Here is a 20,468-nt window from a genome sequence, read left to right on the forward strand (position 1 = left end):
AAGTCTTGAGTAAAATTGAAGAAGAATCAGCTGAGTTGAGTGATGAGAAGGGCCGAAGGCAATCCAAATACGAGCACCCCAAGCCACACTAACTATTAACTTCACAGTATAAACCCAAGGCAGATACAGAGAGCGGGAAGTAAGTTTCTCTATATATTATTATTACCCTTTTCGTTATCTTCCACATGCAGTGCCGGCCCTGGACGGAAGCGGAAGAAGCTTGTGCTTCCGGCCACCGTGAGATTATGTTAATTAGCGGCCACAAATTTAACAAAAGTTCTCTACAGCACTAATGGTTGCGATGCTCTTATGTGGACAAGAGGAAGTAGGTTCGATTCTTCCTCTTTAACTTTTTAAAAAATATTAGAATCAACTAATTTATAGGCCATTTTATTAATATTTGCTTCTGGTCTCATAAATACTGGGACCGGCTCTGTCCACATGTATATACTGAATCATTCCAAGAAACAAAATTCTCACACATAAATCTCTGTATATCAAATGCCACCTACATTCCTCCGAGTATTAAAAAGTTAAAGCAAAACTCACATATTAATGTCACAAAAACGTATGCTAAGCCTCTTTGTTGAATTAGCAAGGAGATTGACACAAGGGGCAGACTTTCTTATGAGATGTGAGGAACCACTTGTCTAAACATGCTTTGTGAAACTTGTATTTGCATGTCACGCAAGCCCGCCTTGGAAGGCTGTGATTCACTGTGTGGATCACACTGTAACATATCGGACAGTCCTCTACTCCTTCAAATTCCTTGTCCGAGTTCCTCTTCCATATTCTTATCGCCTCCGACAGAGCCCCGTTCTGCTTCCATTCACCACATTGAATACAAAAGAAAACATTCAGCTACAAACTTGCCACTGAAAGTTCACTCAAATATGGAAATCATGCAGGATAACAAAGATCTACATGGCTTATAGATTACAGTACCTGGTTACGAAGAAACATTAGCATAGACATCAACCACTTCCTCTGCTTCGCGTCGCTTATTCCGATACTTTTTGTGCAGTTGACATCAACAGGCTTCAGTGGGTAAGAAACTGGAAGACGGATCACGAGATCCATCCCCGTTTCATCCTTTGTATATGTAGCAACTACTTCATTTGCCGATTTGCTTATGCTTACTGAAAAGCTCTCATCATTAAAGTCTGCCTTCCTTATCTGCGGCTCACATAAACAACGAACGGGAATATTTGCCAATGCATCTTCACTGCAACTATAAGAGATGAGAAAAGGTTTCACTACACATACCTGAGACAGTTCGTTTTTGATTAAAGAAGGGCTGCACCACGTTCTTGTAAATGCTTCAATCAAAGATGATGCAGATCGATCACGCATTTCGCTAAACCATTCTCTAACGTAAGCCGGAAGAACACGTAGCATCAGACCATATATCGCCCCAGCAAGCGAGGCCATGTTTCCGGTTTCAATAGGCCAAAGTGACTTTACTGTTGACAGGGACGAACCAGTTGTAATCGCATCAGTTGCTGCAGATGCTACCACAGATAATTCAGATGGAATATCTCCATCTTTTTTCTTCAAGCTCTGTGCCATGTATTGTTCTAAAGGAATATGCTGGAAGAGACTATCTAATATCAAAGGATTTGCAGTTCTTTCGATATACTGCACCAGTCTCTCTCGTCCTTGGGTTAGTGAAGGTAAAGAGTTAACATGCGAGAGCAACAAAGACCATGCCAGGAATGTTTGCACCTGCCATTAGAAGTAGTCAATACAGTCCAAGGTTTGTCTGAAGAGGGACAAAAAAAGAAAAGAAAGCTTTTGAAACTAAATCTTACCCTGTCTGGTGCAGTTAAATCTGTATCAAGGAGTTCATAATTTAACTTCTCAACCATACAAGATATTTCATCTCTTAGCTGCAGCTTTTCTTCAGATGGCAAGCCAACGTTGCTGGAGTCCTGGTCACTGAGAGACTCATCACTGGGTGACACATTCCCATCAGCAACTATGGCCAGCCTGGATATAGGTTCGGTAGACAAAACAATGTATGCAGCACGTTGCAGCGAAGGGATTGGTTTGGAGGAGAACATTATTGCATACAAAGAGCTTATGGCTCCCTTGCTTAGACCCCAAAATTCCACTGCTCTGACAGCTCTATCTCTTGCACGTGGAGAAGAGTCGACTACAAGCTGAGCCACCAACTCCCAGAACTGCAAATGATCAACTCGAAAGGAAGCAACAAGAGATGCTGCCTCTGGGGAATATGAAGCAGCGATAGCCTCAGCAAGACCGGTGCAGAAGAAAAGACGGAGAACACCTTCAAGTATCCGATCTTTAACTGGGTACCATATTTCATTTGTCAAGGAATACAAATAGTCTTCATCTGGAACCGATTTATCTTTTACTAATTTAAGCAAGTAAAATGCTGAGAGAGCATTCTTAGCATTGTTTAAAGAAGGATCCGATATAGAAACAATAAGCCCAAGTCCCTCAAGAGTATCAATCTCCTTCTCCATGGAAGAAACACCACTAATGAAGTCATTGACGTTCTCAGAAGCTTCCTCCATCACAACTACTGCAGACTGTATCAGTCGCCTCAAATTAGAAAAGACAAAATCCCAATCTTCCTCATTAAAATCGTTTCCACAGTAGCTAACTGCAACCATTATTAGTCTTGCCAGCAGAATTTGGACAGCTGGAAGTTGGGTAACTACGCTTGATGCACCAGGAATTTGCTTTTGTTTGCGAAACAAGTCAAGCAGGAGTGTTCTCTCTTCATTGCTCACATGCCTCTTTAGTGCCTTATCTTCTTCAGCCTTTTCGCTTACGGGATAACAAGATATAACAAGCTGAAACCAATCCTGCATATCTGATAAACACAACGAAAGAACAATAAGCTGCGCATGCAAAGTAAAAGCTAAAGAAAGAAACCAATCCCACATTAAATTGCTTCCTATAATGTCCATCTAATGCCAACTATAACCACTTCTCAGGTCCCTAAACCCTGATGTAAGGACCTGACAAGTGGAGCCTCAAAATTATCGGTAAGTTGATCTTGTTTCATAAGTAAAATACTTGCTCTTTAGCCTAATCCTTAACTTAAGTCTAAGCAATGACAGAAAATAACAATGTGATCGCTAGGAAAGACCAAAAGAAAATTCATGAAAATTAAATGGGGACTCACCTTCCCCACGTTGCCAGAGGACTAGAGGAGGAAACAACAAAGACCTCTCCAGCCAACCTCCAAGGAAAGCTTCCAGTGGCAGCACAGTATCTTCACCGTAAAAACTAGATTTGGTCTTTTTACGTAGTGGTGAAATTATTATGCTCATAATGAAAGGAATGATTCTCAAACAGTTTTTGCTCGGCTCTTCCCCGATGAAGAGTTTATCTGTGACCATTTTGAAAACAGCCATGGCTTCTTCTTCTCTCCAAAGGTCCTCCTTGAAAAGAGTGAAAATCAATGACACCAGAGCCCTCAAAAACGGTTCCTTGACGTCCTCTATCTGGTTATTCAATTCAACCCACATGTTCCCGGAGCTGTCTATCTCATCCTCTCCATGCACAAGAGCACCATTGAGTAGAATGTCAAAAATGGAGTTTAATAAACTCCCATAAGCTGGTTCACTCTTACAAAATGAGACAAGTGCTGGCAGGAAAGACGTTTGAACACTACCCCCTGGCCACTCCCACGTGCAGAGTATTTCTGCGGAAAGCCAAGCTTGAGGGGATAATCCATTATCTTTGTGGCCAACAACAAATCGGTGAATCCCCATTTTCGTGATCAGGCTGTCAATGAAAGAAACATATCTTCGACTCTTGGATGTCCTCAAATCGCACACGTGAGCAGGAACACCATGCGTATTAATGCTAGTTAGCGAGCTGGAGCTGATCCACATAGGCCATACATCACTCTCACGCAGGAGCAGTCCACAGATATCTTCTTCATCAGTTTGATCCAATGAAAGATATTCCAACACCTCAGGCATCCATGAAGCACATAGTAATGTAAGTTGACAAGGTTGCAGATCATCCTCAAGTTGGACAACTGACCTTACGGACTGAGCCAAAATCTTTGCTGAACTCTTTCTGACATCATAGTTTATAGATTTCCAGAACTGATTATTCATCTTAGAGCAAACAGCATGAACAAAACCACACACTATATTCCGATCCTTTTGCTTCTCTTTAAACTCATTCAGAGTACTGTCCACTAGTGATGATATTCTACTCTCCAAGTCAATGATAAAGACAGAAGACAAAATAGTTGAAAGTAGAGTGGCATCCTGATCCAGAGCCTTTAAACTGAACAAACTACCATCAATAACTTCTGCTGCAAACTTAGTTATGGCGATCACATCGACGGAACTGCTCAAATCAAACTCTATATCAACAGCCTCAACGATAAGAGAGGAACATGTATCACTAACTGAACATAATGGTGACTGTTTGATAAAAGATAGCAGCTTTTCGAGGATCCCTCTATATATCAAGACCAATGAGCTTCTTGACACAAAAGAAATACTGCTGTCTTCCGTTGCACCACCCAGAACTGAACTGCATACAAAGAAATATAAAATAAGTACTGAGAGCAAGCAAACAAGCAGTCTCAAGACTCGGCTGAGAAGTGTAAATGCAAAATCTTGGATTGATTGTGAGCTTGAATCAAATTTGATATGAATATTAGCTTTATTTGATACTGTTTTATAGATTGAGTAACTTACCACAAGAACTGAGTAGCAGAGGTTGTAGTCACCGGGGAGGAACGTACAAGACTTATAGCAGTCGATTCTATGAGCTCATGATGCCAATGGTCTGGCTTAGAGCCTATTCTTTGACTCAACTCCAGCCCAGAACTTCTTTTTGTAATTTGATCCCTTGCCTTCTCTAAAAGCAATTCCATAGAAGCCAGCTTATCGAACCCGTGATGTTGTTGATCAAATACATAAGAAATTACACCACTCCACTGCTGAGAGAAACATTCATCATCAAGTAATGAAAGCAGGAGATCTTGTTTAGCAGCTCTAACTGCAGTCGAAGAGTCATGTCCATCCACGCACCAAGGAATAAAGATTTCTTGGAAAACTTTAATAAACTTTTCTGGGCTCATATCCCTCCCTTCTTCAACAGAGAGAAGGGTATAAGTCTCTATATCACCTACAAGTACCGGAACTATTTTTCTCGGTCCAAATATTGATACTGAAACTGACAAAAGCTTCAAACCATCTATCAATTCCTGAAAACAGAAATAAAAACTACATGAGTTACTTACATAAAAACATCATATGGCTTAACATGACATAATTGGGTAATAGTGGACAATAACTTACAGATGATTTTATCCATGGAAAAGCCTTGGACAGCAGTGGCCCCATAAATTGATCCAAAGGCCAACTCTCACCTTCCAGACCTGAGTATCTCTCCAATAACAAGAGAAAATCAATCATTTTTCTCATGCTGCCGGTAACTGTCTCTGTATCTCCCTGCTGAAGCATATTCAAGAAGCTCTCCTGAACAGTTTTAAGGAAATAAGACAGCAGGTTCTGTTCGAGTAAATTGATTCCTGAAAGAATATCTAAGATGCATCTTCCTAGCTCTTGCAGAAAATTAACTGAACCACTCATGCTTAGAGTTTCAGATGGCTTCCTCTGAATATGTGGAGTACTGTCCTTAGATAGTTCAAAGAAGTTTGCCCATAGATTCTTCACAAGGACTTTATCAATTAGATCAACTTGGAGATCGTGAATGCTGGGACCATCGCAATACCTTGAAGCATTACGTAATCCCCAGAGGAAACATTCAGTGGTTGCACGGAGAAGTGATAACTGATCTGCGCTTGAAGAATCACACATACTCCTCCCAGCTAGTAAGTTATCGAAAAAATTCACAAAGAACTTATCAGCTTGCACAGATTGGGTTGGCATAACTTCAAGGAACAATATCAATGCAGGGTAAGAAACCTGTGGGGATCCAAAGCATCCGTTCCTAAGAAACTGCCATACGTGATTCAGAACAGACTTATGAACATTTAAGTAGGTCCAACTCTGAGGAAATTTTCTGGAGAACAGCAAGAGAGCCTCCCACATTGCTGAGTGGCAAATTGGACTAGTTTCTCGAAAAACACCAAGCAGGGCTGGTGCAAGACATCTAACGTCGCCTTCACTAAAGACTTCTGGAACATTTTTAATGAAGCTGCTCAACAAAGAATAAGTCGCTGATCGGATACTAGAGCTTTCAGATTTTAGAAAGTTCAGAAAGCATTTGTGGAAAGAGAACAACTTCGCAGCTGAGGAGGTTGCTACTCTCCTAGCCTTTGAGGCCAGTTTTGATTCCGCATTGACACTTTCTGAGCCAGCTTTATTGGGTTCGTGGAGCAATATATCTAGAAGTGTAGCCAACGCCCTCAGAGATGAAGACATCATCTGAAAACAACGCAAAATAAGACGCTGGAAAAAATTCTATATCGATAGAAGGAAAAGTTGTGCCTTAAAGTACAGATTCCCCCAGATGAAGTACCTGCTGGTACATTTCTTCTAATTCATCTGAAGCAAGTGCTTTATCAGATAAATTTTGAGGTGTAAGTCTCAGATTTTCCTCCAGATAAGCGAAAATCTCGGCTGAACACAAATTCAAGACGTCTAATCTCTTCTCCTGGGCAGGGAAAGCTGCCTGTTTAAACATTATGCAGCTAAATGAAAATCTGAAAACGGATTCTATAAAAAAGTGCAAGTTGACCAGAACTAAATTGTTACTGGTCTCTAATAAGACCAAAAGAGAGTTTATAATTGAAAGAGCGGCATCTAAACACAAAGTTTAAAAAGAGAAACTTCAGAAACGAGTTGCCAACCTGCAAAGACGACTTCGCTGCTTGAGAAACTTCAGAAACCAAATCAAACTGTGAAAACCACCAGGGGCCCATTATAGACTTAAGATGGGGTGCTAAATCTCTCCTGAGTAACATGTAAGAAAATAAGAGTTAATGCAGAATACCAGTCATCCAGGGAGAAAGCATAAAAGACTAAAAGAGAAGTATCCGATGCATGCATGCTGAGAAAATATCAAGACATATTCCCTATATGACACACTCAACATAGTCAAGCTTCTGCAGCACTGAGCAACAAAAGATTCATGCCAAGAAAAAATCATGTATTCATTCGATATAGATTTTAGGAAAACCTCAAAGCTTAACCATATCACTCACGACATAAGAAGACTACCTAACATTCAAGCGTATGATACTAAAAGAAAAATTAAATGAGACACTACATCCCAATGACGGTAAGAAAAAGGGCGTGCATAAGAAAGCTGAGAACCAAAGTACAAACCCGACACCAGTGACAACATTAGTCATGACGTCATGCGTAGCTCGCCGGACATCTCTACTGTAGTCTAGTATCAACTTCTTGTACTCAAACGTCTGGACAAGTAAACATAAAAAAAAAAGTCAAAGAACAACCAAATGCACTGCAACGTGAGGAAAGACAAGGATCAACACGCTGCAAAGCACTAGTACGTTGACAAAGAAACATACCCATTGTGGGATTAATGGCAAAAGTTCTTTCCCTTTCTTCTGCTTAACCAGTTCTGACAGAGAAGTAAGAGCTTTAATCTGTTCAAACAAACAAATCACGATTAAAAAAAACTCAGAAGATACTCGATTGAATAATCAAGAACGCGCATTACCTTTGTTGTAGGGTCTTTTCTTGAGAGACGTTGCAAGTGTTGGGCCATCTCACTATCCAAATCCTACAATCCATCAACAAAGATGAGAGACTGAGGCAGAATCATGCAACGAGGCACAAACATACCAAGAAGGGAGCAGAGTCTTCGTTCGAAAGAGAAGCTTCGAATCTAGAGCTGCCCACATAGCCGCCAAAACCTACGGCGGCGGCTGCAGAGCCAGACGGCAACAGAGAAGCTGCCAAGCTGTTTCACAAAACTCAATTAGTCAAATTAGTACCAAGCCCAATGAAGCATAGACTCAAAAAAGGTAAGGCGTGGAGAGAGATTGGAGGATGATTTAACCTGCTGCTTGAAGGACGAGACTTGCTCCTTGCAGCATCTCCCTTGGGTCTACCCATCTAGACGGGAAAAAAAGTATGCGAATATTGGGAAGAGAGAGAAAGAGCGATTGATGGATTTGATATGTAGCAGAGAAGTAATTAGATGGAAGTTAAAGGATCGGAGGGAGAAGGCGGTGGCGGTACGGTCGTGTCGCCGTCGCAGCAGGAGTCAGAGAAGAGCTTGTCCGGTCGAGCGCGTGTTGATTAGTTGGTTTTGGATAGCTGAGTTAGGCCCAGTTATCTAGGGCCCAACTTATACTTTTAGACATAAGGGAAAAAATGGAAATGTCACGTTGCCTTTTTAACAAGTTCCATAATTTCCAATATATTTTAGGAAAATTAACATCAATAAGACATTAGCCACGAAAAAGTTATACTTTAACTCTATAGTAGTTGGTGGAAGCCCCCTTCCAATGGTCCAGTGATTTGAGTAAGGGTTCATTAATATTTTTACACTAGGAAGTCTAGGTTTCAAATTTCAACAAAGACAAATTATGCAGATTTATGGAGAAAAACATACATGAGATATTCAGCATGGCCCAAAGAGTACCGTCTGACATGAATCTCATAAGACGGCTCAAGATGATGTAGTCAGGCGTGAATCTTCATAAGACAAGTAGAATTACTGGCCGTAGAATCGTCTTGTAATATTTCTCATCGTTTGCAATAGCATAATTAACCATCGACCAAAAAAAAACTCTATAGTAGTTTTGATCCAAAAAAGAAGTAAAAAAACACTATAGTCCGATTGGTGACCATTCTGGAAACAAGATGAACGAATATGAAAGAAACGTAAAAGAATAAAATAGTAGGAATGAAAAAAAAATAGTTGTTTCTTCTCAAATTTAACAAAGAATAATTTTGTTTTTTATTTTTCTACAAAAAAAGAATGAGAAGGAAAAATTATTCCTTCTGAATAGTAATTTTTTTAAAGAAAATTAGAAAATGCATTATTGTCGGTCATTTCTTTTATCACCATTCATATCCATATACAGTTATGTTATTGATATGAATACTATTATCTGCATAAATTACACCATATATCACAGATTTTGATACCGTGGCTTGGGCAATAAATATAATACTGTTTTTCATATTAAAAATTCTATATTAAACCTTCTATATTAAACCTAGGTTTTCTGACGACTACCCATCTTAGAAATATAGGCAAGCAGAGCATTAGTTTCGAACATTTAAATTTTTTTAAGTTAATATCCATAAAACATAAATTGTTAGGATTTTTAAAATCTTTTAACTCAAATTGCCTATACCTCCAAAATTGGAGGATGAAACAATAAACCTAACCATCAAGTAATTAAAAAAAAATCTAATGTATATATAAATGTTTGGTAAAAAACAAAACAAAAAGGGAAATGTAAGCAAGAAAAAAGGGGAAGGAATTAAAGCATGAATTTGGTAGAGGAGGCCAAAGGATCATGACCCCGGTAATATTGTTGATGTGTTTATGTTTGTTAGAAATGAAATAGAGTGGATATTTGAGAAGAAACTTATCGCCGTACAGAAAACTACATGTAGTTAACTAATCAATCCTCTATAAAGCCCTCATTCTCTTTTCTGACCACAACTCTAATAACAAATACAAACAGAAGCAAAGAGAGAATGGAGTACAATAAGCAAAGAACTATGTTAACTGTAATGTTGATTATAATAATGTGGAGCTGTTGTTACAGCCACGCCCAGCTGAGCAGTGACTTCTACAAGGAAAGCTGTCCCTCATTGTTCTATGTAGTGAGACGCGAGGTGCAGCGAGCGGTGACAAGGGAGCGCCGCATGGCTGCTTCTCTCCTCCGGCTATTCTTTCACGACTGTTTTGTCAACGTAAGATTTCTGTGTGTTTTTTAATGACTCAAATGGTTGACATGTTCCGTTAATTAGGTCATGTTCGTTTGTACACCTGGAAGATGCATCCAGAAGGTTCATCTAGATATCTTATCCAGATTCTCCATGTTCGTTTTTTTTATTTTGTCTATGCATCCAGATTGATCATCTGAATGCAACTATGTTTGTTTGTTTTTTATTTATTAGGTTGCATTTGCGTCCAAGTGGACTTGTTAATAAAATGACTAAAATATATTTTTATATGTTTCGGCGGAAAATAACATTTTTACGGTTTTGGCGGGAAATGTGCATTTTTGACGGAAAAAGTGAATTTTTGCGTTTTTGGCGGAAACTATTTTTTACGGTTTCGGCGGAAAAATATGTTTTCCAGTTTTGGCGGGAAAATATGTTTTCCGGTTTTGGCTCTCAAAATGCGCTTTTCTGGTTTTTGGCAAGAAAATTGTGTTTTCCGGTTTTGGCGAGAAAATGTATTTTTCGGTTTTGGCGGGAAAATACTTTTTTGGGTTTTTGTCGGGAACATGCAATTTTGGGTTTTTGGCGGAAAAAGCGTTTTTCGATTTTGGCGGGAAAATTGCGTTTTTCCGGTTTTGGCGAGAAAATCCATTTTCCGGTTTTGGCGGGAAAATTGCGTTTTTCCGATTTTGTCGAGAAAATGCTTTTTGCAGTTTTGGCAAGAAAATGGTTTTTTGGGGTTTTGGCGGGAATATGCAATTTTGGAGTTTTGGCGGAAAAATGCGTTTTTCGATTTTGACGGGAAAATGTGGTTTTCTGGTTTGGGCCGAATAGTGTGGTTTTACTGGTTTGGCTGAAAAGTGTGTTTTATGGAAATGTGCATTTTACGTTTTTTTGCGGAAAAACACATTTTGCGGTTTTGGCGAGAAAGTGTTTTTCAGTTTTTGCGGGGAAATGCATTTTTTTGTTCTAGCGGAAAAATATATGTGCAAAATAACGGAATTTACGGTTTGAAAATAATATTTTGATTTTAAAATATCATTTTTGTCATTTATCATTTTGGACTGAGCTAGATGCATCTGCATCCAGATGCACCATTAAGACTCACATTCATTTGGGTGAGAATTTGAGATAAGTTTTTGAAAATTCAGCTGAGTGATCCATCTGGACGTAGCATTATAATGCACAAAACGAACATCGATTTGCATCTTCACCCAAATGGATCACTTGAATGAGCAAAGGAACATCACCTTACTCTAACAATTTACAAAATGCATGGTTTACAGGGGTGTGACGGATCAATATTGTTGGACGATACTTCCTCATCTATGGGAGAGAAAACGGCAGGCCCAAACAATAATTCTGTGAGGGGATTTGACGTTGTTGACAAAATCAAGTCGAGGGTTGAGAGACTATGCCCAGGCGTCGTCTCATGCGCAGACATTCTCGCTATCATTGCTCGTGACTCTGTCCTCCTCGTTAGCACTTTTACCTTTACTCTTTAAGACGAGACAATACTGTTAAACTCCCAACTAGAACATTCGGATCTATATATTTTCAGCTTAATAGTTTTTGATGCATCAAATACTTTTACATTCTTTTTCTGGCACATGGTTACAAAAAAAACTATAATAATTTGAGATCACCGTGTTCTATGTATATATGCTACACATTTATATATAACTGATACCTGTCTGTGTTCATTCTATTTTGTTTTCAACTGAAAATTACAATGATATACTAACTAGATAAAATAAAAAATAGTTACATACTTTGCCTACAGTTTTATATTAAAACTAGCTCTAGGAAATTATATAAAAGGTTTGACAAGAAACAAGCATGTAATTTTATATATTATACTATTGAAACTTTCGTTTGTGTATATATATTATGTAGTTTGTACCAACCAGGTAGCTGAACCATTATATATGTGCTCTTTTGTTTGTGAATAAATAGTGTACGTGAACGTATCTTAATATATGATCTTTATCACATATTTTGAACTAAACAGTTGGACGGCCCTGGTTGGAGCGTAAAACTTGGAAGAAGAGATTCCACCACAGCGAGTTTCACGACCGCCAATTCAGGCGTTATCCCTCCTCCAACCTCTACTCTCGACAACCTCATCAACCGTTTTAGAGCACAAGGTTTATCCTCACGCGACATGGTGGCCCTCTCTGGTGCACACACAATTGGACAAGCTAGATGCGTCACTTTTAGAGACCGTATCTACAACGAAAGCAACAACATTGAACTTGCTTTCGCCTTGTCTAGACAAAGGAGCTGTTCGGCTGCCTCTGGCTCTAGCGACAACAATGAAGCCACTCTTGATATCCACTCTCCTGGAAGGTTTGACCTCAACTACTACAGACAGCTTCTCAACCACAGGGGTCTTCTCACTTCTGACCAAGTTCTTTACAGCGGCGGTTCAACTGACTCGCTTGTCGTGTCTTATAGTCGTAGTCTGAACGCCTTTTACCGTGATTTTGTAAGGGGTATGGTTAAGATGGGCGATATCAAACCCCTTACTGGATCCAACGGCGAGATCCGTAACAACTGTCGCAGACCCAATTGAATCTCTTACCTCTTTTTGTGTTATATAACTTATATTACTTTTACGTGTTTTCTACGTCAACTCCTTGAATATGCATTTCCATTATAAAAACATAATATAATAGAGATCATGTTAAGTTTGTGGCTATTCGATTTTCATTTATGTTTCCGTCTCCTCGCAGTTGTCACATTAGGCTCTACAATATTGAAAAAATGTATTGCCACTGCTCAAAAAACACATTCTGACATTTCCAAATAAAATATTACTATTTTAATATAATTCAATAAATGATTGTTAAGATATCAATTTGCTGAAGAGTTCCTTTTTAATAGATTTCTCAGTCGAGAATAAATCTTTTTATTTTTTCATTATTTTATTATATAAATAATTTTAAAGAATCATTATTGGAAATGCTCTAAAGCTATTATTATTCAATGAAATAAAGTTTTAATGCAACTGTGTAAATGCTGCTGTTTTGTTCTAAAACGCAATTATAATCCAATCATGCATAAATAACTCGTACCAAAACAAAAATATCATAATCAGATAGAAAAATAATTAAATACTATCCGCGCTTAAAAAGTGCGGGTACTATTTTTGTTGTTTTATCTACAAATGGATTGATAAGTCTTTTGTTTTAATTATACAAAATATCACATGATCAAGTTTCAATTATGCGGGTCTGTTATTTGTTACTTAATTATATAAAAAGTGCGGTTAGTATTTTTGTTGTTTTATCTACAAATGGATTGATAAGTTTTTTGTTTTGATTATATAAAATATCACATGATCAAGTTTCAATTATGCGGGTCTGTTATTTGTTACTTAATTATATAAAAAGTGCGGGTATATGAATTGTTGATTATTTCTATAAATTAAACATAAGTCATATGATTTGATTATATAGAATAAGAAATTTTATAGAGTGTGCAGTATGAAGAAATATTTATTTTACAATGTCTCACACGACCGTTTTATGTTTGTAAATAAGTTAAACAAAACAATGGTTGTATTTCTAAACATATAAAGTGGCCCAATTGTTTTTTAGTTTTGAGATAAAATCTTTAAATCATTTAGTTAGAAAATTTCAATATCTGATATTACTTTTTAAAATTATTGCAGATTTTAATTTATTTGTTATTATCAAAAACAATTATGGGCTATGAAATGGATTATATATAAACATAACCCATCTAATTAATTAACAAATTTGGACCATATCTAATTTATTTCACAAACATGAGCTAAAATAAGAAAGTATGCTATCCAATGTATATGTAAATACGAAGTTTTCTAACCTTAAATCTATGTGCACTCAGATTTATATAAAAGTATTGCTACCGACTTTTTTTTTTTTGTCACATGTAGTTATATTCAAAATACATGCATATAATAGTAACATGTTGCTAACGATGTAATGTGATGAGCAACGCGATACAAAATAAAATTAACAAACAGAGGATCTAATGTATGATAGGTTAGAATGTTAAAAAATACTTGTTGTACAACATCAAGTCCATTTAAATATAATTGTAGGCCCAAAAACCGAAAGACGATAATGTCATTAATGAAAATTTTAGTTTGTTCACAAAATTAAGAACAATTTTGAAAAACTGAAATATTTCGTTAAGGGCATAAAATGAGAATGATCCATTTTTAATGGTATTGATTCTGCGGTGAAACGAGAGCCGTGGGATGAGATGGAAAATTGGCAAATGAGAGAAGTGATGAAAAGTCATAAAAGAACGCAGAAGAACAAGTTCCATTTACTGTATATACATATATTTTTAAGAGCACCATTAACCAGGGTTCTTAAGAGGGTTTTTAAAAATAATGAAGCATTTAATTAAATCAAAACTAAAGAAAATTGCAGTTATCGATCCTTAATATAGGATTTCTGTGACCGATTACAAAGGGGGTTTCTAAGCCACGTGTCAGCAAACTAAATAATGAGGCATTTTTTTTCTCTCTCCTCTTCTCTTTCGTGCCTCGTCTTCTCCGTCTCCTCCTGTGTTCTCCGCGGGACGACGATGGCTTTTCGTTCTCTCCTTCACACCTACAAGGTTCAAACGAAAGCTAAAACCCCATCTCACTTCGTTAAGCCTCCTCTACACTCGATAAATCTATCTCTGTCTCCTTCTCCGTGGATCTCTCATTCGATCGGATGATCTCTCTCCTCTGTTGAGTTTCAGAACTTCTCTGTGGAGATCGATGGCCACATCCACTTGAAAGTGAGTTTGATTGTATTTTTGAATTGGTTGCAGCTTGATTTAATAATGGTGTTCTTTCTTGCAGTAAACCACATGTAAATGTGGGAACAATTGGGCATGTAGAACATGGGAAGACTACTTTAACTGCTGCAATCACAAAGGTGATTCTTTTTTTTTTACATTGATGAGAGTTTTTTAATTAGGAGAACCTCTTTTGTTTTTTTTTAAGTTGAGATATGGATTTTACTTATTGTTTAGGTTCTTGCTGAAGAGGGAAAAACTAAAGCTATTGCCTTTGATGAAATTGATAAAGCTCTCCAAGCCAATGTTTTTGCTCTAGTCTGATTCGGATGGTCAATCTATGTTAAGATTTGATCTCGGCATGATCTTAATCGCAACCGATGAGTTCTCAGCGGGAAATAAACTTGGACAAGGTGGATTTGGATCTGTCTACAAGGTATGAACTTTTCATTGTAAAATATGTTTTCAAAACATCTATATTTTTCGATGATGTCATACCGATTTCAGGGGATTTTACCGAGCGGACAAGAGATAGCGGTAAAGAGATTAGCTGGAGGGTCAGGACAAGGAGACTTAGAGTTCAAGAATGAGGTTTTACTCTTAACAAGACTCCAACATAGGAATCTGGTTAAGCTTCTTGGCTTCTGTAATGAAGGAGATGGAGAGATTCTTGTTTAAGAGCATGTCCCTAATTCAAGTCTTGATCACTTTATATTCGGTAAGCCTTGGCACGACCAATTGTAATGTATTTTTATTATAAGACTTTTATCAGACTAGGGAAAAATAAATCCTTTTTTTTCTTTGTGAATCTGTAGATGAACACAAACGTTGGCTACTTACTTGGGACGTGAGGTGTATAATCATAGAAGGAGTTGCAAGAGGGCTTCTTTATATCCATGAAGATTCTCTTCTGGATCAAAGCTTGGAGAGTTTAAGACACTTGCAAAGCTTGCTTTATCTGACTCTGTTACTACAACATCTAGGGCCTCAAACCTGAATCCATCTGGTATTTCTCAGAACAAAGACTTAATAAAAAATATGGCCAAATGAAAATTTTCTGCATTAGAAATTGCTATCATTTGCCGATACATAATATAAAAAAAAAGGAAAATTTTTTATGTAAGGGGACTTTTTGGCGGTCATATACTATCTTTTTGTGCATACTACTGAACTTGGAGAACAAAAAATTTGTGTTTCCTTCTAAGACTTTTTCTTGTGCTCAAAGATGAAATTCACGAGAACGTATTTCATAGTATTACGATACAATATGCATAAATATTTGAGTAAGTAATATTTCAATTATGCAAAAAAAAATTAAGAACTATTGATTAAGAAACTCCCAATGGAACACAAAATCTATGGGTTTCTTAACTAAATTTCTTAACTAATTTTTATTATTAAATAAGTCATTAAGAAACTCAAATGGGGATATAGGGATAATGATGCTCTAAGTACGCGGAGACCGCCAATGACGTTTAGCTTCGTTTTCATCGGACAAAAATCTCTTATAGACCAAATGGTCAAAAAAAAATCTACAACATCCAAAAAAAATTTACATGGACAAAAATCTACAACATCCAAAAAAAATTTACATGGACCAATTAAAGGTAAATGACAATTTTGCCATTAATGAAAGAGTGATATGAGCCATTGGATCATCACATCTATGTTTTAATCTTGGCCATACAATTTCACATATGTCTCATTCTCTCTCATTCTCTTTCTTTAATCTCGGTCATTCACATCCACACAATCTTTCTTATCTCATTCTCTCATTCGAGTTGGTAAAACTAGTATAACTCGTACAACTAAATATTTTAAAAAATTATATAATCGGTATAAAAATGTTATAATTTACACATGAAATAAACAAATAAATATTCTAATTGGTATATGATGACAAAAATGTCATCTATTTAATTTAAGATTTTTCATTTTTTGTTAAATTATTGCATTACACACTTAATTTTATATTATATACTTTATACTTTTAAGGTTATTAACTATATTAGCCACATTTTTATGATAATCAAACATCGAACATATTTTACAAAGCTATGATGTGAAAATATTGGTACAACCCTTATGACTAGACATATAAACAATATATATATATATAACTTATATATATATTATACGAGTATTACTGGTACAACTAGTACAACTTTGACGTTTCATAAATTAACAAAACTAATTTGGTATTTCATATGAGAAAAACAATCATATATCTCAGTTGGTATGTACTCATAAAATTTCTCTTAATTTAATTTGAAGTTTTAGAAAAAAAATATAAAAATTATTACACAATTCCATAAGTTTACATGATCTACCTTATACTTTTAATGTTTGTTAACGTGTTTGTCCACATAATTTTTGGAAAACATGCATGAAATGTAGTTATACAAAATTGATGATTTCATTATAACCGGGCAAAGACATGTAAACATAAATAAGTGGTACAACTGAGGTAAATGTATTTATTATGTGGTACAACTAATATTTTATGATTTCACTGCCAAAGTACAACTATGCACAAACTGGTACAACTCAAAAACTAGTACAACTATGTACAGTCGGTACAACTAGAAAACTTGTACAACTACTTGTTATTTAATTTAGTATTATTTTAAATATGCATTATGTTGTAACTTAAATATATCATCCCATTTAAATATGTAATTATAGATTAAAATTATGCTATGAATATATTTGATATCTTTTTTAAAATTAAAAATAATGTATTAATTGTATTAATATTTCTTGCAATATATTTGACTTAATATTATTTACTAGTTATTATTTAATCAAATATAATCATATTAATTGTAAAGTTATAGTAATTATACGTTTTTTAGTTGTTCTAGTTATACATGTATTTTGACAGATGCAAGCAGGAAATATTGACAAAATCAATTCGGTATTCCATATGTAAAAACAATCAAATAACCAAACTGGTAACTGTTTAGATAGATTCCTTATTTTTAATGATTTTTTGTTTTTTTTTTTGTTTTTAGCAATTCTTACACCACCACATAAGTTTACATGATCTACCTTATACTTTTAAGGTTTATTAACTTGTTTGTCTACATAATTTATGGAAAACATACATGAAATATATTTTTACGAAATTGATGATTTCATTGTAACTGGGCAAAGCTATGTACACATAAATAAGTGGTACAACTGAGGTAAATATATTTATTATGAGGTACAACTAATATTTTTTGATTTCACCGTCAAAGTACAACTATACACAAATTGGTACAACTCAAAAACTAGTACAACTATGTACCAAAGGTACAACTATGTACAGAAGGTACAACTAGAAAACTGGTACAACTACTTGTTATTTTATTTAATATTGTTTTAAATGTTCACCACGTTTTAAATGTGTATCATATTTTAAACATTGGGGTTGAACACATTATTAATACTGGTATAACTAGGACAACTATTCAAGTTCTGAAATTTAAATATTCAATTTGGTACTACATATGAAAAAATAATCAGCTGGCCAAATTGGTAAATGTTTAAAACAACGCAACTCAAATGTTGCCACAATTAAACTAGTAATACTATTATTGTAGTTAAACCAGTTGTATCAGTCAGACTATTATTATCGTAATCCAAACACCAAACATGAATGCTTATACATCATTTTGAACTCTTGATGTTTTTTGTGTTATCTTCTGGAATATATTCTTCTAATCCTTTACTATTGCAACATTTTTCGGTTTGACAATTGTCTTCTTTGGTTTCGAGAGCAAAAGGATAAAAATGATTTTTTCTGTAAATAGTACAACTAGTACAACTGGTAAAACAACTAATTATTCAAATACATATTATATAAAACAAAATTTTAACATATATTGACAAATTCATGCATGGCAAAATTAGACCAACATTTTGGTTCTACATTATCCTCTTCTATAACATTATTCGCTGAAAACAAAAACCCTAATATAGCCATATTAGTTATAAAATTGTACTAGTTATAGTTGTTCTAATTATACTAGTTATACTCGTTGTAGTTGTACTAGTTATACTAGTTTCAGTTGTACTATGTGTACTAGTAGCACTTTGCGTTCTTCACTGTCAAAAATTTTGTATTTAAAAGTGAGATTCAATTTTATATGAGAGAAAATGGATTGGGAATGATGAAGAATTGATCGATTTGAGATAAGATCGAAAATTCGTAAGGGTTGAAGAGTTTTTTTTTTATTTTGATTTTGATTATGGAATGGAGAAATTTGTTAAAATGGAAATTTAAAATCTGGGGTTTTTTAAGGTTTTGAATCCGGATGAAGTAAATGAAAAAGATAATATGGAAGGGATTAGATGAATGACACTTAAGTTTGAGTTTGAGTTTGATTTTTAAGAAATGGTGATGAAAAAATGGAGATGAAGAACGTAAAAAATGATGTTGGAGAAGAAGGAGAGATTTGGGGGTCTAGGGATCCGGATTGGGTTGGGTCGGATTATTGGGTTTGGATAGGTAGTGGTTGGGTTGGTAAATAAATAGAAGGTTATGGGTTTTGAAGTCTTTTTGACTATTTTTCTGTTTAAAATTAATTCAAAGTAAAAATAAAAATATAAGGGAATTTTTTTTTAGACAAAGTGGTCTATATCAGCATTTGATCCATTTTCATCCTTCTTCTTCTGCATTGTGTTTGCTTGTCTTAAAAAAAACAGCAGAAACAAGTAAGGAATAGAAGAAGACGCTTGTAAGAACTCCAAGGAAGGTAGAGAGATCTGCACACGTATTCATTCGAGATCTCCGATTCATTCCCATACGATCCCTCGTCAGCGGTAATTCTCTTCCTCGGGAGAATCGTCAATTCCATAACTGAGATCTCACTGCTCTGTTATATAGCTTTAGAGTTTGTGTAGATTACGTCACCATACGATCGATAATCCTTTCGTCCTCGCATTCTCTTATTCGTATTCAATGTGATCAGCTTTTCCTTTCTTTTTTACTGATTGTTGCATAACAGAGAGATCTCATTCATTGCTCTGTTTATTTTTGCTTCACAGGTTGCACAAGCTCCTGAGGCCATGAGCTAGCACCAACTCTAAGCTAGCTTGGAGAAAGTAGTCTTCTCTTTTTTGGAGATGTGCATGACAAGAGAGAATCTAGATTCACGTCTCGGAAGCCTGCTTCGGTGATTATTTCTAAGCCGGAGGAGGTGGCGGAGCGGTTGAAACTGAGTGTAAGGAAGAGGGAAGCGGGGTTGTTTAAACTGGAACGTGAGAACAGGGCCGGCTCAAAGGTGTCATCATCATGGCCTTGAGGCAAAAAATTTTCTTTGATTTCTAAACTATCTGAAGAAATTTTCTTTGATTTCTAAAATTTTCTTTGATTTTCTTTGATTTCTTTGATTTCTAAAAAATAAATCTATGGAAATAATAAAATACTTTCGTATAAAAATGATTTGGGCCCTTTTTAATATAAAAATACATGTACTTTTTTTTTTTAAATGGGACCCTTTATCTTTTAAGAAATAAGTTACAACGGATTGGGCCGGGGCGGTTGCAGCCTCCAATCTAAGCCGGCACTGCGTGTGAAGGAGGGGAGAAAAGGAGTTGTGTCGATGGATGCCGAGATATTTCAAGTGACGCCGACGTTTCATATGGTGGAACTGAAGAAATGTAATGGAGATAGTGTGGGTTTGGCAGAGTGACAAAGATGAGCAGTTAATGCCTGCTTCACAACAACAGGAAGAAGAAGACGCATTGTAGTTTTTGAGATTTTTTTTGTAATCAAGTTTTGAATTTTGTTAAGTCTGATGGTAAAACGTATATGAGAGTTTTTGATATTTTCGTTTGTGAAAAAGA

General features: G+C 35.9%; 2 protein-coding genes and 2 long non-coding RNA genes across 4 annotated transcripts; 3 read left to right on the forward strand and 1 right to left on the reverse strand.

The window, feature by feature from the left end:
* Nucleotides 1-363: 363 nt before the first annotated feature.
* Nucleotides 364-8,273, reverse strand: LOC106387157 (E3 ubiquitin-protein ligase listerin-like). Its single transcript, XM_013826967.3, has 14 exons — nt 7,999-8,273; nt 7,782-7,899; nt 7,657-7,719; nt 7,505-7,582; nt 7,299-7,390; nt 6,821-6,923; nt 6,490-6,642; nt 5,304-6,395; nt 4,698-5,209; nt 3,158-4,530; nt 1,812-2,842; nt 1,267-1,725; nt 946-1,176; nt 364-819 (listed from the first exon to the last, which is right to left on the reverse strand). Exons 1-14 carry the CDS (start codon nt 8,052-8,054, stop codon nt 592-594), a joined length of 5,589 nt encoding a protein of 1,862 aa, XP_013682421.2. The 5' UTR covers nt 8,055-8,273; the 3' UTR covers nt 364-591.
* A 1,264-nt stretch (nt 8,274-9,537) lies between these two features.
* On the forward strand, nt 9,538-12,646 carry LOC106386691 (peroxidase 68). Its single transcript, XM_013826502.3, has 3 exons — nt 9,538-9,875; nt 11,135-11,326; nt 11,860-12,646. The coding sequence occupies exons 1-3, from the start codon at nt 9,657-9,659 to the stop codon at nt 12,421-12,423; spliced, it is 975 nt and encodes a 324-aa protein (XP_013681956.1). The 5' UTR covers nt 9,538-9,656; the 3' UTR covers nt 12,424-12,646.
* Nucleotides 12,647-14,206: 1,560 nt separating this feature from the next.
* On the forward strand, nt 14,207-15,672 carry LOC111205219. The gene is made up of 4 exons (XR_007321175.1): nt 14,207-14,773; nt 14,871-15,069; nt 15,141-15,351; nt 15,449-15,672. It is a non-coding gene; the product is annotated as an uncharacterized LOC111205219 (long non-coding RNA).
* A 1,811-nt stretch (nt 15,673-17,483) lies between these two features.
* Nucleotides 17,484-20,466, forward strand: LOC111204342. Its single transcript, XR_002656713.2, has 2 exons — nt 17,484-19,442; nt 19,668-20,466. It is a non-coding gene; the product is annotated as an uncharacterized LOC111204342 (long non-coding RNA).
* The last annotated feature ends 2 nt before the right edge of the window (nt 20,467-20,468 follow it).

Source organism: Brassica napus, chromosome C3 (assembly GCF_020379485.1).
Source record: "Brassica napus cultivar Da-Ae chromosome C3, Da-Ae, whole genome shotgun sequence".
NCBI lineage: Eukaryota > Viridiplantae > Streptophyta > Magnoliopsida > Brassicales > Brassicaceae > Brassica > Brassica napus.

Bases quoted from the DNA above. Each gene is read 5' to 3' on its own strand.
- LOC106387157 (XM_013826967.3), bottom strand. From the start codon at position 8,054: ATGGGTAGACCCAAGGGAGATGCTGCAAGGAGCAAGTCTCGTCCTTCA. The intron at 6,396-6,489 runs GTACTTCATCTG...CGTTGTTTTCAG, and splicing joins TAGAAGAAATGTACCAGCAG to ATGATGTCTTCATCTCTGAG. The intron at 4,531-4,697 runs GTAAGTTACTCA...CTTTGTATGCAG, and splicing joins TCTGCTACTCAGTTCTTGTG to TTCAGTTCTGGGTGGTGCAA.
- LOC106386691 (XM_013826502.3), top strand. From the start codon at position 9,657: ATGGAGTACAATAAGCAAAGAACTATGTTAACTGTAATGTTGATTATA. The intron at 9,876-11,134 runs GTAAGATTTCTG...CATGGTTTACAG, and splicing joins TTCACGACTGTTTTGTCAAC to GGGTGTGACGGATCAATATT. The intron at 11,327-11,859 runs GTTAGCACTTTT...TGAACTAAACAG, and splicing joins CTCGTGACTCTGTCCTCCTC to TTGGACGGCCCTGGTTGGAG.